Here is a 12,488-nt window from a genome sequence, read left to right on the forward strand (position 1 = left end):
TTACAACTTCAGGATGTTATGCTTGTTTTGCGTTGTACGATCGTACAATCATACATAACCTTCTTAATCTTCATTACGTATCAAACGACAGCTGTCAAAACGATAGTTATGTCGGAAGAAAATTTGTCGAGTTCAGAAAATGACGTGAGAGATGCTGCAACTCTATCAGAATTATTCGACAAAGCGTTTGAGCTATTTAATAATATCAATAAAACAGACGAACCTACCAACAGTTCCAAAGTTCAGGTACTAATTGTCAACAATTATGTATAATTTTTTTTAGGATCTTCTTTTTGCTCCCCAAATTGCGTTTCTCCAAATTTTGGTCGGAAATACAGTTGTTCATAAAAATCCTGCGCTCGAATTAAATATCACAAATTTTTAAATGTGCACAAACAGTTTGTATTTTTCCTACATACATTCATAATACATGTTTTTTATTTCTTTTTGCTATATGCCAGTCTGATATCAAACGTACCATGAATATGTTAGAACAAGCTACAAGACTAGTTTCTATAGTCGATATGTTTAGCCAAAATGAAAGTTTCGAAGAAGTGGCTACGGAAAACATCAAATACTTTTTACTGCCAGCGTTCCTCGGTACACTCGCTACAAAAATTTGTAATGCAGATGATCGACTGCACATCGTTAACGTAGCTGAAATTTATTTCGTGGATTTTTTGAAACGCGTTAAGACTTATGGTTTGACCAACATCGAAGTGCCCGATATTAATCCGGAGCGTGAGAAAGAAAGCGTATCCGAGAGAGTTCGAACGAATGCTGAATTAATTACAGAAATGGTAAGTCTATTCTAGGTTTATAGGTCTCTGAAGATCATTACTGTTAAAATATTCTTCATAATGATATATCTACTACATGCATATGTATTATATTTGTAGGTAAATCGACGAAACACAAAACTACAGAGATTCAAAGAGCAAAAAGAGTTGGAATCGCGTTTGGAAATTTTGAAGAAAAGTCTGTCCGATCCAAACATAGATGATGAGGTTAAAAGAGAATATTTCGTAATGCTTATCAAATTATATGTAAATTTGACAATAGAAGAACTGAACTCGTTAGCAGCCGAAAAGCCAATTTTGGAACATATGAAAAACATGGGAAAATCTGGAACCATGTCCACCCAGATTTCGCAAAAACGTAAACCACCTGCTCCAAAACTGCAACCAATTATTATCACTCGAGATGAAGTAGAGAAAAAGGTGTTTGGAGTTGGTTATCCTAGTTTACCTGTTCTTACTGTTCAAGAATTTTATGATCAACGAGTGAAAGAAGGAGAGTAAGTAGAAAGTTGTACAGTTGTACATCAATGCTTTTAGCTAATTAAGATTTAACAAATATTTCAATGTATTTTTATCTTAGCTGGCCCGATCCTTCGCAACAGCTTCAAACAAATTCAAAATGCTTGCAAGATTTAGTAAACAGACAAGGAATGAATAATGAAGAAGATGATATCAAAAAAGAAGAAATGATCGAAGCTGATGATCCAGAAACCTTGAGACAATTACGTGCCATGGATGAATATAAAGATACACACAGAAGAGGATGGGGCAACCGTGCTAATAGGAGTTGAACATGAAAAAATTCCATTATATTATATATATGTATGTATATGTATATATATATTAATATATATATAATATAATATATATATAATATAATATATATATATATATTAAGAGTAGTCTAGTACATAAGGTTTATATGTTTTCCTTTGATCTTCTATGTGACATCATATTGGTACCATTTGCATTAAGAGATGATAAAGTTGGTATACTGTTTAAAGTAATATTACGATCCGTTACGTAATAATAATTTAAAATAAAAGAATTATGCTTTTTTAGAAAAATCGCTATTTTATTTTGTTTTTCATTTTTCCATGTATCTTCGCTAGACATTGCTTTTTTTCCTTAAACAAGAATCACACGCACCTCGTAGATGCGATTCACGTCAATTTGCGATTGTCATAAACTATTTGTATTCTTTAACTAGTTATAATTAGAAAGTCAATGTTACAGACAACTAAGTTAATGGTTAATCGTGATTGGGAATTAGCAAGAGGGAAAGTAAGGTTTGAATGTTTGGAGCATTGACTAAGGACAGAATAGACGTGATAATACATGAGCGTGACATTATACATATATATTGGCATGGATAAACACTCAAGTGACATGAAAATGGTAAGAGTGGTTCCTATAATACTTGCTAGATAAAACAATTTCCTATTGAGATTCTACTTTTATAATTGTATTCTCAAAAATGTGAATTTGCATCAATATCTAGAGTCTAATCGTGATTATTTATTTCTACATCCACTAGTTTACATTATGATGAAATTCATATTCTAATATTTTCGCAAAAACAACTTGTTACAAAGTAAACTTTATAGAATATATTGCAGTTATAATAGAATGTGCCAGGTTCTGTATGATTATCTTTTCCCAGTAGTTATCAAAATAGTTTTTTTTGGAGATATCCCTTTCATTCACATATACATAATTACTTCTATAAAAGTGCTTCTGTGGTATTGTATCTGTAGTATTATTCTTGTTAATATACTATATATAAAAAACATATAAACTGTTTAAAACTTTAATTGGACATTAGCAATAAATTGCTTTTTCTATGTTCATTACAGAAAAGCTGTTTTGAGAGAAGAAACAACATCCAAGATACTACAAGCAGCCAGCAACAACAAACAAGCAATGATCTTCTTGGAAATCATTATATAATACAAATCAAAAATGAGATTGTTAATTATAGAATAATTATACAAAGTGTATTTAAAAAGAGTTTCAATAAATCAGAATAGTTTAACAGCATTTTACAATCTTGTTATTTATATTTTTCACTATCCCAAATCCCAAAAAAAAACAAAAAATTAAATTGGAAAATAATTAGGATCACCCGAGACAGTTCCGAAAAATTCCAGGAATATGATGTTATTTTCAGGAATCGTAAAAATTATGCCAACTCCTATGCTGTCATGTTCTCCTGATACGAAATCTTTGATAACTTTAGTCGAAAATTAAAAAATTTAAGTAAAATTTAAGCAAATTCCTAGAATGTCACGTCATTTTCCAAAATCGCCACAATTCCTGGATATGACGTCATTTTCCAGAATCACTGAATTTGTTTCACCTTCTGTGATGTCATGTTTTCCTGATAAAAAAAACATCGAAAACCTTGGTTCGTGAATCGCCAGAATTCCTTAAATTAAAAATGACTTAAAATAAGTCATTTCCAAAAATCGCCGGATTCGTGCCACTTCCTGTGACGTCATGTTTTCCTGATACAAAATCGCAAAAGCGGTCCTACTATTTGATCGAAAATATCAACTTTGACGAAAGCCTGGAATGTGACGTTATTTCCAATAACAGCGGGAATTTTAGAAAACACATTCATCGCGAATTACGCGAACTTAATGGTGAACAAGGCTATTTTTCGAGGTTCGAATTTTAGAGCTTTATTTTACAGTTCCGCCACCTTACTTCTCGTTAAAGGATTAGGATTGGCCATACTACGATAGCTGGGCAGGCGATGAAATGATTAAACTGCTGATATACTTTAATTAAACGTTTACTGAAATAATTCAGTAATGTACAGTGTACAAATTATATAAATTGTATAAACTCTATTACGAATATTAATATAACTTAATAATACTTAATAATAATATAACTTAACTCTGCTTAATAATAATAATATAAGCTTAACTCTGTGCGTTTCATGATATTCTTAACCATTAATAATCGATTCAATTCTACTTAAAAATAATTAATACGCGAAAAAATACAATAGTCTAAATGTATATACATAATAATGTAACTCTTGCTATACTTTTATAATGAAATTCTTATAAATTACGTTTACAAATCCGTTCACAACCCGTCTTAAAGCTATAAATGTGTATATATAACATTTACATAAGTGGGACGGAAGAAAAATGAAAGTTGGATGGAGAGTTGCCTAGTATTAGGCGCGTTGGATGGCTTGGTGTCGCCTAAGATTTATGTTGTATGCTAGATCGTCCAAGCAGAAATTCTGGAAGCCCAGATTCGTAACAATTGAAAACTTATTTCTGCTTAATTCGCATGCCACAAATGTTGTATTTTAAAAGTTGCATTTGAAATTGTGTTTGGAAGAAAATTAAAAGACATCACCAAACCATTGCTTAGAACAGCCATGTTTGACTCAACAGTTCTTGCCAATGAAATTCGCACGTTGCAAAACCTTCTCGTCTAGCATTGCTCGTATTGTTTATCTTTGCCGTATACTACCGCTATCTTCGTTTAACGATAGATATATATCTGTCCTTATTGCACAGTACCGCTTACTTTGCCTAATATGAGTATATATTCGTGTCCTTATCGCACAATTTCGCGCTCTTTGTCTGCGAACAAACCATATGCTGACATCTGTTGAAGGAGGAAGGAACAGCGACTTGGGGCATGCGAGGATAGATGGCATTACATGGTATGTCCGGGGACAAAGAATACAAGATTGTGCGACAAACCATGTGCTGCCATCTACCCAAGGCGGAAGGAACAGCGACTTGGGGCATGCGAGGATAGATGGCATTACGTGGTTTGTCCGTAGACAAAGAACATAAGATTATGCGGCAAGGACAGACTATATGAACGGTCCTAGACAAAGAGGGCAGTAATGTGCAACAAGGACATAGGCAAATATATAAAACAATTGTATCTTTTAAACGCTCCTTTTGCGATCTTGTCATCCTAATTAGCCCCTGAGCTTTCGTCCCACACTACCTTTAACTGTAAACGGCGTGAACGAAGGTTCGTAAACTTTTCTCAATAGACGATGATCGTTAAACAATTTCAGACTTTCAATAACACCAAATAAATTTATTTTTTATGAGTATTATTAAAAGAAATTACAGTACTCTTATATTTAATTTATTATACTGTAAGACAGGCGAAGCTAATATTTCCTCTGTGTGTTACAGTGCAGCGATTTGCCACTCTTTTTCAAATCGCCATTAAACGCCTGCTTTCGACTAACTCCGTATGGTGTCGTCAATATTGCACGACGTTCTATTTCTGATTCGACGATAATTCTGATTCACCCATTGCCTGTTACGAGAAGGCAATTCGCTCGCGAATTTGGAAAGATTCTTCTTATGCTTAATTCTTCTAATAGATTAGCATCTACAGTTTCTAGATTTTTACGAAGTCATTTTGGATTTTACCAAGCTTAAATTGAATTTGAGATTTTACTCTACTTCTATATTCTAAGTTCCTTTTAGTTCCAAGTAATAAACTGAGTTACTTCTGTAAGTAGTTATCATAAAAAAGGAAATATAGTGACTTTAATAAAATAAAGAAACGAAAGGTTCGACGACAAAAATAATAATAAATATCGTATATAAGATTATAAACAAGTATATGGTAAAAAGATCAGGATTGTAAATATTTTAATTTTGATGTTATGAAGTAGAAGCAGATGAAAATGGAAGTAAAGCTAAACGAACCACACATCGAATATTGGGTCTATCTTGTACTTAGTCAATGGTTTAAAGTATCGGAAAACCAGATGGCGTGAACGGTTAGATGCATGGGTGGCGCAGGTGTCAGCACGAAAACAGCAATGGTGTGGGTGTGAATCAGTGTGTAAGTATACGAGTGGGAATCGTATGCGTCAGCAACAGGTTGTCAAGTTGTGAGAACACGTTTTCGCGTTTTCTATTTTCAACGTAAGTTAAATTCGGAAAAGCGGGAATTATGCAGAGGCGCGAAAATTTGTTGGTTAAAGTTTCGAGATAGACTCGTTAATGTCGAGTTCAGAGTGACGAGTCGAGTAGGATTTTATTAACGAGATGGTTGTGATTCAAAGGCATACACCGAATGTATTTGTTCTTGGAAGTAGCAAATAATCTCTTCATGCATGAACTACTTATTTAGTTGTAAACAAATTTCTTAGCACGATCAAACGCTAATGAGTTGTTTCTTCCTTTGTATGCTTTCTTTCGAGGATTCATGCAACCACGTCAACCACTGTCAATTTAGGCTTTATTTATGGAATAAGATGATCGTGCAAGCAATGATAGGACATTCACGGATCACATCTACTCACAAATGTACGTATTTCATTCATAAGTCTCTTACTACGCGTGCTTTCGCGCAAAACTTTCCATCATAGAAAAAGGTTAGAGACAATAACATTTACATTTTTTCAAATCTTTGTCCATAGTTTCATTTTTCATGGAACATGCGTATGTTTGCGCTTCCCTTATCTGGATCTCGACAGACAAATACGTATAATTTGCATAACGTAAGAATCTATTTGAATTTTTGTTTATTCGTATTTCGTGCCATTTTCTTTCAACATGGATTGTTTGAAAGTGTCAGCGATACTTCCTCCAGGCAATGTATATGTTAATTTGATTTGTGTCCTACTTTGAAAAGCAGATTATAAACTTCTTAAAAAAATGTCACGATCCGAACTGTTGTAAACGAAATTACGTACCGTATCGACGTATAAAGTTTTTGAACGATCGTCTTTACAAATTTATCGACGATTGTGGTTATTATAATTCGAAACTTTGTAAATTATCGCACGATGGTCAAAGTCTGAGCGTTTTCTTATTTTTTCAGACACCTGGGAGAACAATTTTTAAATAGCAGATTAATAAAAGTAGATATTCTTCAAAGCATACGTAACAAAACTTTAAAAACTATGGAGAGGGCACAGACAACCACGTATATAGGAGGTGACAACCACCTTTTAGAGTATTGGGAAGAATATCAAAAAATGATGGAAGAAACCAAGCTGTTGGATGATTACCTCGAAGAGGAATATCCACGTAACTACGATGGTATGTAGTTTTCTGTTACTGTTCATCTTTATAATAGATAATAAGAATTATCGATTAACAAAGAATCTAAATTGGCTTTCAAAGACGGCGAAGAGGAAGCTGAATGGTTACGTACAGCTGGTTTAGGACAGTTGACGGAAGCATGGAAGGCTGGAAGAGAAGTACCGCCAGACGAATTGGGCGCAGCATTACGTCCGTTATCGCGAGCACAAGCTGAAGCAGTGAGACGTCGCGTTAAGTCGCTCAATCATACGGTGAAACAGCGTTTTAATCAACGACAACGTGTTCGTAAACCGGATATTAGGGATGTCTTTAAAGATATAGAGGTGCGAATTATAAAATGTATATTATATAGAAATTTATAAATTGTAAAAGGGAACAGCGATAGATCAATTATTTTTTTGTTAACGGTTCGTCGTTAGGCATCTAGTACTGGAACGAGATCGCGTAGTGCCACACCCGATTCTTTAGATTCCGCAACGGGTGTAACGCCAGAGAATGCTTCGCCTCCGTCACTGGCAACGGTTACCATTGACGATGCCCATCATACAAGGTAAGACTTGTTTGTTACGCTTTTCCATGCCTGTGGTCACGTCGTACACGTCTTAATCGTATTTTACTTTTTAAGTACTGTTACCGTACCAAACTTCGTATCGGTTTTTCATCAATTACCAAACGATTGCAAATACAAAGAGACGGTACGTAGAACACCGAGTGCGCCATCGTCGGCGGTAGACACGACGATAACATCGGGATCGGTGTTTCCTTTCGGACATGTCTCTTCAAGTGGATGGGCCGGATATTCGTTACGAGGAGACGTTGCTAACGATTCAGGTATTTCACGTTGCAACGACACTTTTCCTGATTCTTTTTTACATAATCATAGAATCACAAGGGCACATTACGTTCGTTTATAGAAGGAATTCAGCTGACAAGCTACCAGAGATTGGGAACGATACACGTGTCGAAACCCAGTATACAAAGACGAAGCGGAAGCGATCCTAGCGAAGTAGCAAATGCGACGGACTTAGGCGACGCTATCGAGAACACTCCAACGGATACTACGTTGAGGTGTGTTTCCAGGTTTTTAGGTCGCAAAATTTTAATTGAAATATCGTATCGCCTCGATTGATATCGTGATTTGGATTACGTATGAAATTTTAGAAGAAATTCGGGGAATCACGCAACGGTAACCCGAAGTCATAGCAGTCTGTATGGATTAACAAGGCCAGTGGACGAACGTTTGATTACTCATCCGTTGAATCGAACATCCTCTCACGGTCACTTGAGTTTCGAAGAAATGTGTAGAACGAACGAAGTAAACTCAGAAATCTGGAAATCGGAAGCTCTTGCTTTGGCCGACGATGTACAGAATCGGCTGGGAGTAGAAACGCTCACGCAGCGAGATCTGACCAGGTTACAACCATTACTGTGGCTTGAACTTACCGCGGTATTCGATAAATATAATCTACCATTGAAAAAGCGGAAACCGAATAAGCGTCGGACGAAAGGTTCGCATCGATGCTAGTAAACTCCTTAACCAAAAAGTAAGACTCGATGTTATAATTACTGAACACCGTTATATTCGTAGCTGGAAACTTGTTCGGGGTTTCGTTGTCGACTCTTTTACTTCGAGACAGTCAATTATCGTCCGAGGAGAGTAATATTCCACTGGTATTTCAAAAGGTTCTTAACGAATTAACAAGACGAGGCATAAAAGAGGAAGGTATTCTTCGCGTTGGGGGACACAAGCAAAAAGTACATTTTCAACAAATCGAAATTATCAACGAAGATCGATATGCTAAGTTAACATACGTATGGAATAAATGACACTATCATTGTTTCGTTCAGGTCGAATCGATGTGCAGACAGTTGGAAATGGATTTTTATTGCAAGCCGAAAGAAATGGACAAGTTGTTTAAATGCATGTCGTGCCACGATTTGTCGGCAGTTTTGAAAAAGTTGTTGCGTGACCTGCCACAACCGCTGCTTACCGTAGAGCTTATCGACGCTTTCTACCAAAGTCACGGTAAGTTACGAACGTGTCAAGCTTAACATGTTTTCTACTTTCGGTTGCGCTCTCGTTTCATTCGATGCGCTAGATTTCGAAGAACGTGTACACACTTCGACGCGTCGGTTTCTCTTTTTTGCGATATATTTTATTAAATAAAAGTTTTTCTTTTTACTCTGGTATGCGCAGGAGTGAAGGATCGCCAGGAGTTGTCGCACGCATTGAACTTGCTCGTACTATTGCTGCCAATAGAGAACCGGTGTACTCTGAAGGCGTTGGTTAAATTTTTCGAACTGATCGTGGAAAATCAAGCGTCGAATAAAATGTCGATCCACAACGTGGCGATGATAGTAGCACCGTCTTTGTTTCCACCGCGATACATTCATCCGCGTGATCGTACCGATTTGACCGCTCAGCTTAATATGGCTGCCATATGCTGTCAGGTAACGGAAGTTCTTCTCGTTAACGGGAACAAACTGTGGTATGTACCGAACGAACTTTTGAATCAGTTACACAGACATTCCGAGGAAGAAAGATATCGAAAGTATAGAAAAAAGTTTTATTGATGTTCGTAAGATTCGAAAGGAGGGGAAAGAAGAGGATAAGATAACAAAAGAGAGGGGCTTGTCCGTTTCGCTTTAATAAGTTAATCGATGGATGAATGATTTCTGATAGTTCGTTGCCGGCAGTTCGGTTGATCGCGTTAGAACTCTTGGAGTCGAGCGACGCAACCCTTAGCCCATAATGCCATCGCAATGGCACGGAATTACATAGTTTGCTAGTCGGCGATTAACTTTGAACGTATCTGTGTACGCGATGATAATTCGCAACCGATCGTTCGTTCGAGATGCGATTAGTTTTATCGATTTTCACGCTCTTCGAGGTGCAATAGGAAGAGATTCTATAGGATATCTTTGGATATGTTTGCGTCGGTGAGAACAACGATAACGTTCGTAAGGCGAAGATAAAGTTTCGTCTCGGATCAATCGATCGTACAGCATTTCGAGGTTGAACGTGCCTGCGTGTTGGAAAAGCCGCGTTATTCGCTCTGGTGCTACGTTAAATGGAAATACGAGTTAAGACGCGAATTGGGACGAAGCTACGAATAATTAACGAATTTACAGATTTATATGTCGTGCAACAGCGTGACTTAAAAAAAAATATGCGTTGTACCGTGTGTGAGTATTGTAATTTATTACTAACGATAGCGTGCGTGCGCGTTCCTGTGTGCGTGTGAAGATTTTGCAATTTATAGCACAGCTATGTGGTAATATCTAGTTTATTTTCTAACCGCATCTTCTCCGCGTCTTTCCTTTTTACTTATAAACGCGTATCGATAATTTATCGTTACTCGTTTCGTAATATTGCTCGAAGCGAATGAACGAAACGAGAGGGAAGCGCTCGACGAATCGTCGCAGATTTTCGCCGAACGTTGACGCGTACCGTTTCGCCAACTCTGCCTTTCTTCCATCCTCTTTGATGCGCCATATTACTGTAAGCGATTGTACATATTACTCAACGTAAGATCGTTACATTTGCGTCAATAAAGTGCCAAAGAAAATAAATGCCGATCGCAATTCTTTCATCCAGTGTTGGCTCCTTGTTGCCTCTCCGTGACGAATTCTTGCAGCAAGTAAGTGAAAACGTTTCACGTGGTAAACGCTTTTTACGCACTGGCTTACGAAGGATGGGGGAAAAGGGAAAAAGAAGGGGAAAGAAAAGGGAAGGAAAGAACGGAGGGAAATAGGAGATTACGTTGCGGCGCGGTGACTAGATTTTTATGACACGGAGGAAGATACACGAACGATCGAGTCAGCGCACAGACGCGATCACTTTTTCGAGGTCGACGTCACCGATAATAGGTGCGAAAAGATCGTCGGCTAATTCCCGGGGGCAGGATCCCGTCAAGATGGGTAGGACGAGCATAAGTTTGGCCATCCTGGCCGACGATTCGGTTCTACCAGCAAGATGTCGAACCAGAGCGTCCACTGCGGTGTCCGTTGCTCGCGACGTCAAACGTATGCCGTTCGCCGTCTCGGCGATCTCTGAATTTCCAAGGGGGCGGGAAAAAAAAGAAGCTTTAGAAAAGGGGAGAAAACACTGTCGGCACAGAACGTTGGAAAAAATGGTGCTGGTAGTTGGCGAAGATCGTAGACGCGCGTATCGTGCGTAAAAATAATTGATTACCGGGTCGACAGAGGATCAAGGTTTCCAGAATCGAGAGCTCGACTCGATCGGGACGCAAATTAGAGATGGTGGCTCTTGCCGCGGATACAGCGTGATGGCGATGGTGTTGTTGGATGTTGTCACCGTGTCTGTCAGCCGAGAGGGTCGCTTTCGGAAAATTAGTCAAATCGACCGGCCAGATCGCAGCTCGCAGAACGAACGCCGCAGCCCATCCTCTTCGAAGAATCTTATTCTGCTCGTCGAAAGCGAGCATCGAAAAGTGTGGATGCTGGCGAGCGGCTCGCACGGTCGCGAAGAATATCCGTGCCGCGACTTCGTATCGTATCGTGTCTCCTGGAAGCAATTGCGCCTCGTTAGCATCGCGCGTCCCCCTCGTACGATACTATCACCTTGCCGGTTTTTCTCTTTCGTTTTGTTTCTACCGTTTCTACCATGCGACCGTTCTTCTACTCTGCGATTTCGTTTACCAGCGACAAGAATCGTAGGCACTCGAGGAGAATAGAGGATCCGTCTCATCGACGAGAAAGAGAGTCCGTTATCGACGTTAACGTCGGTCGCGTGATATCGCATCGTTGGGTTTGCAGCGACGGCCGCCTCCTTTGCGATTAGAATCGGTGCTACGATTCCTGGGTCCAAAGAAGATGAAAGAGATACCAACGACGGTGGCGGTGGCGGTGGCGGTGGCGGTGGCGGTGGCGGCGGCGGCGGTGGCAACGACGACGCACGAGAGAAATGACGCGCGACGGATGCGATCTTGTTTCGTACGCGCGGTCCTCTCTCTTCCTGAACGGCTGGACAAAAGACAAAAACGACGAGCTATCGTCTGGCGTTCTCTTTGTCCAAGGATCGACTGTTCATAGAATATTATCGGAGAGCGCGATATAGTCGTGGTAAAAATAATGGTCGCGTCGCGTTCGCACGTCGAGAAGAGGCTCGCGACACGCGCTTTGTTTGCATCTCGTTTCGCTGGCCCCGTACGTCGTACGTCGTACGTCGTACGTCGTAGTGGCCGGCGTACTTGCGTTCGCGATCGAAGTCGATTCGATTATGCTTACCTGCCGTGTTCATGCCAACGGTAAAGCACTTGTTCAGGCGGCAATACGGACACCAATTGCGTCTCGCTTTGTCGACGAAGCACGCTCCGGTTCCGGCTGAAAAAATAAGGGGCGGAATCGCGAGATCTGGTCTGCGTGATCAGCTGGAATTTCGTACGGTAGGAAAAGAGGAGAAATCTCGCGAACCTATGCAGGTGAATAGAGCGCCGCGACGCACCGACCGCTTGAAGAAACACGAACAACCGTCGCAACAGTAAACCCCGTAATGTTTGCCGTAAGATCGGTCGCCGCAAACCTTGCAAGCAACCGGCGTCGGCAGCGTTCTTCCTGCGATCCGCCACAAGCAATCGAATTAGTCGATCTTCTCGATCGGGCGAAT

General features: G+C 39.2%; 3 protein-coding genes across 9 annotated transcripts; 2 read left to right on the top strand and 1 right to left on the bottom strand.

Moving 5' to 3' along the window:
* Positions 1-13: 13 nt before the first annotated feature.
* On the top strand, positions 14-2,840 carry Tap42 (immunoglobulin binding protein Tap42). 4 transcript variants are annotated; one of them, XR_011172893.1, is made up of 6 exons: positions 14-246; positions 462-800; positions 900-1,297; positions 1,381-1,622; positions 2,025-2,198; positions 2,657-2,840. XR_011172893.1 is itself a non-coding variant. In XM_069111384.1 (5 exons), the coding sequence occupies exons 1-4, from the start codon at positions 19-21 to the stop codon at positions 1,589-1,591; spliced, it is 1,176 nt and encodes a 391-aa protein (XP_068967485.1). In that variant the 5' UTR covers positions 14-18; the 3' UTR covers positions 1,592-1,622; positions 2,657-2,840. The 4 variants fall into 4 exon arrangements, 2 of the variants coding, with proteins under 2 accessions (XP_068967485.1, XP_068967484.1); XR_011172892.1 differs by having other exon boundaries at positions 2,037-2,198; XM_069111384.1 differs by lacking the exon at positions 2,025-2,198.
* Positions 2,841-5,549: 2,709 nt separating this feature from the next.
* On the top strand, positions 5,550-10,432 carry conu (Rho GTPase-activating protein conundrum). 4 transcript variants are annotated; one of them, XM_069110838.1, is made up of 12 exons: positions 5,550-5,651; positions 6,048-6,118; positions 6,232-6,312; positions 6,636-6,856; positions 6,941-7,182; positions 7,279-7,409; positions 7,485-7,690; positions 7,774-7,927; positions 8,021-8,367; positions 8,448-8,614; positions 8,708-8,885; positions 9,057-10,432. In XM_069110838.1, the coding sequence occupies exons 4-12, from the start codon at positions 6,718-6,720 to the stop codon at positions 9,431-9,433; spliced, it is 1,941 nt and encodes a 646-aa protein (XP_068966939.1). In that variant the 5' UTR covers positions 5,550-5,651; positions 6,048-6,118; positions 6,232-6,312; positions 6,636-6,717; the 3' UTR covers positions 9,434-10,432. The 4 variants fall into 4 exon arrangements, with proteins under 4 accessions (XP_068966939.1, XP_068966937.1, XP_068966938.1 ...); XM_069110837.1 differs by having other exon boundaries at positions 5,602-5,734; XM_069110836.1 differs by lacking the exon at positions 6,232-6,312.
* On the bottom strand, positions 9,413-12,228 carry Hr83 (nuclear hormone receptor 83). The gene is made up of 4 exons (XM_069110843.1): positions 12,110-12,228; positions 11,522-11,845; positions 11,055-11,387; positions 9,413-10,912 (listed from the first exon to the last, which is right to left on the bottom strand). The coding sequence occupies exons 1-4, from the start codon at positions 12,120-12,122 to the stop codon at positions 10,680-10,682; spliced, it is 903 nt and encodes a 300-aa protein (XP_068966944.1). The 5' UTR covers positions 12,123-12,228; the 3' UTR covers positions 9,413-10,679.
* Positions 12,229-12,488: the final 260 nt, after the last annotated feature.

Source organism: Bombus flavifrons, chromosome 4, assembly GCF_040668555.2.
Source record: "Bombus flavifrons isolate JBK064 chromosome 4, iyBomFlav1_principal, whole genome shotgun sequence".
Classification (NCBI taxonomy): Eukaryota; Metazoa; Arthropoda; class Insecta; order Hymenoptera; family Apidae; genus Bombus; species Bombus flavifrons.

Bases quoted from the DNA above. Each gene is read 5' to 3' on its own strand.
- Tap42 (XM_069111384.1), top strand. From the start codon at position 19: ATGCTTGTTTTGCGTTGTACGATCGTACAATCATACATAACCTTCTTA. The intron at 247-461 runs GTACTAATTGTC...GCTATATGCCAG, and splicing joins CCAACAGTTCCAAAGTTCAG to TCTGATATCAAACGTACCAT. The intron at 1,298-1,380 runs GTAAGTAGAAAG...TTTTTATCTTAG, and splicing joins CAACGAGTGAAAGAAGGAGA to CTGGCCCGATCCTTCGCAAC.
- Hr83 (XM_069110843.1), bottom strand. The intron at 11,388-11,521 runs GTAAACGAAATC...AATTGCTTCCAG, and splicing joins GCCTACGATTCTTGTCGCTG to GAGACACGATACGATACGAA. The intron at 10,913-11,054 runs GTAATCAATTAT...TTGGAAATTCAG, and splicing joins CTTGATCCTCTGTCGACCCG to AGATCGCCGAGACGGCGAAC.
- conu (XM_069110838.1), top strand. From the start codon at position 6,718: ATGGAGAGGGCACAGACAACCACGTATATAGGAGGTGACAACCACCTT. The intron at 7,691-7,773 runs GTATTTCACGTT...GTTCGTTTATAG, and splicing joins AGACGTTGCTAACGATTCAG to AAGGAATTCAGCTGACAAGC. The intron at 7,928-8,020 runs GTGTGTTTCCAG...ATGAAATTTTAG, and splicing joins CCAACGGATACTACGTTGAG to AAGAAATTCGGGGAATCACG.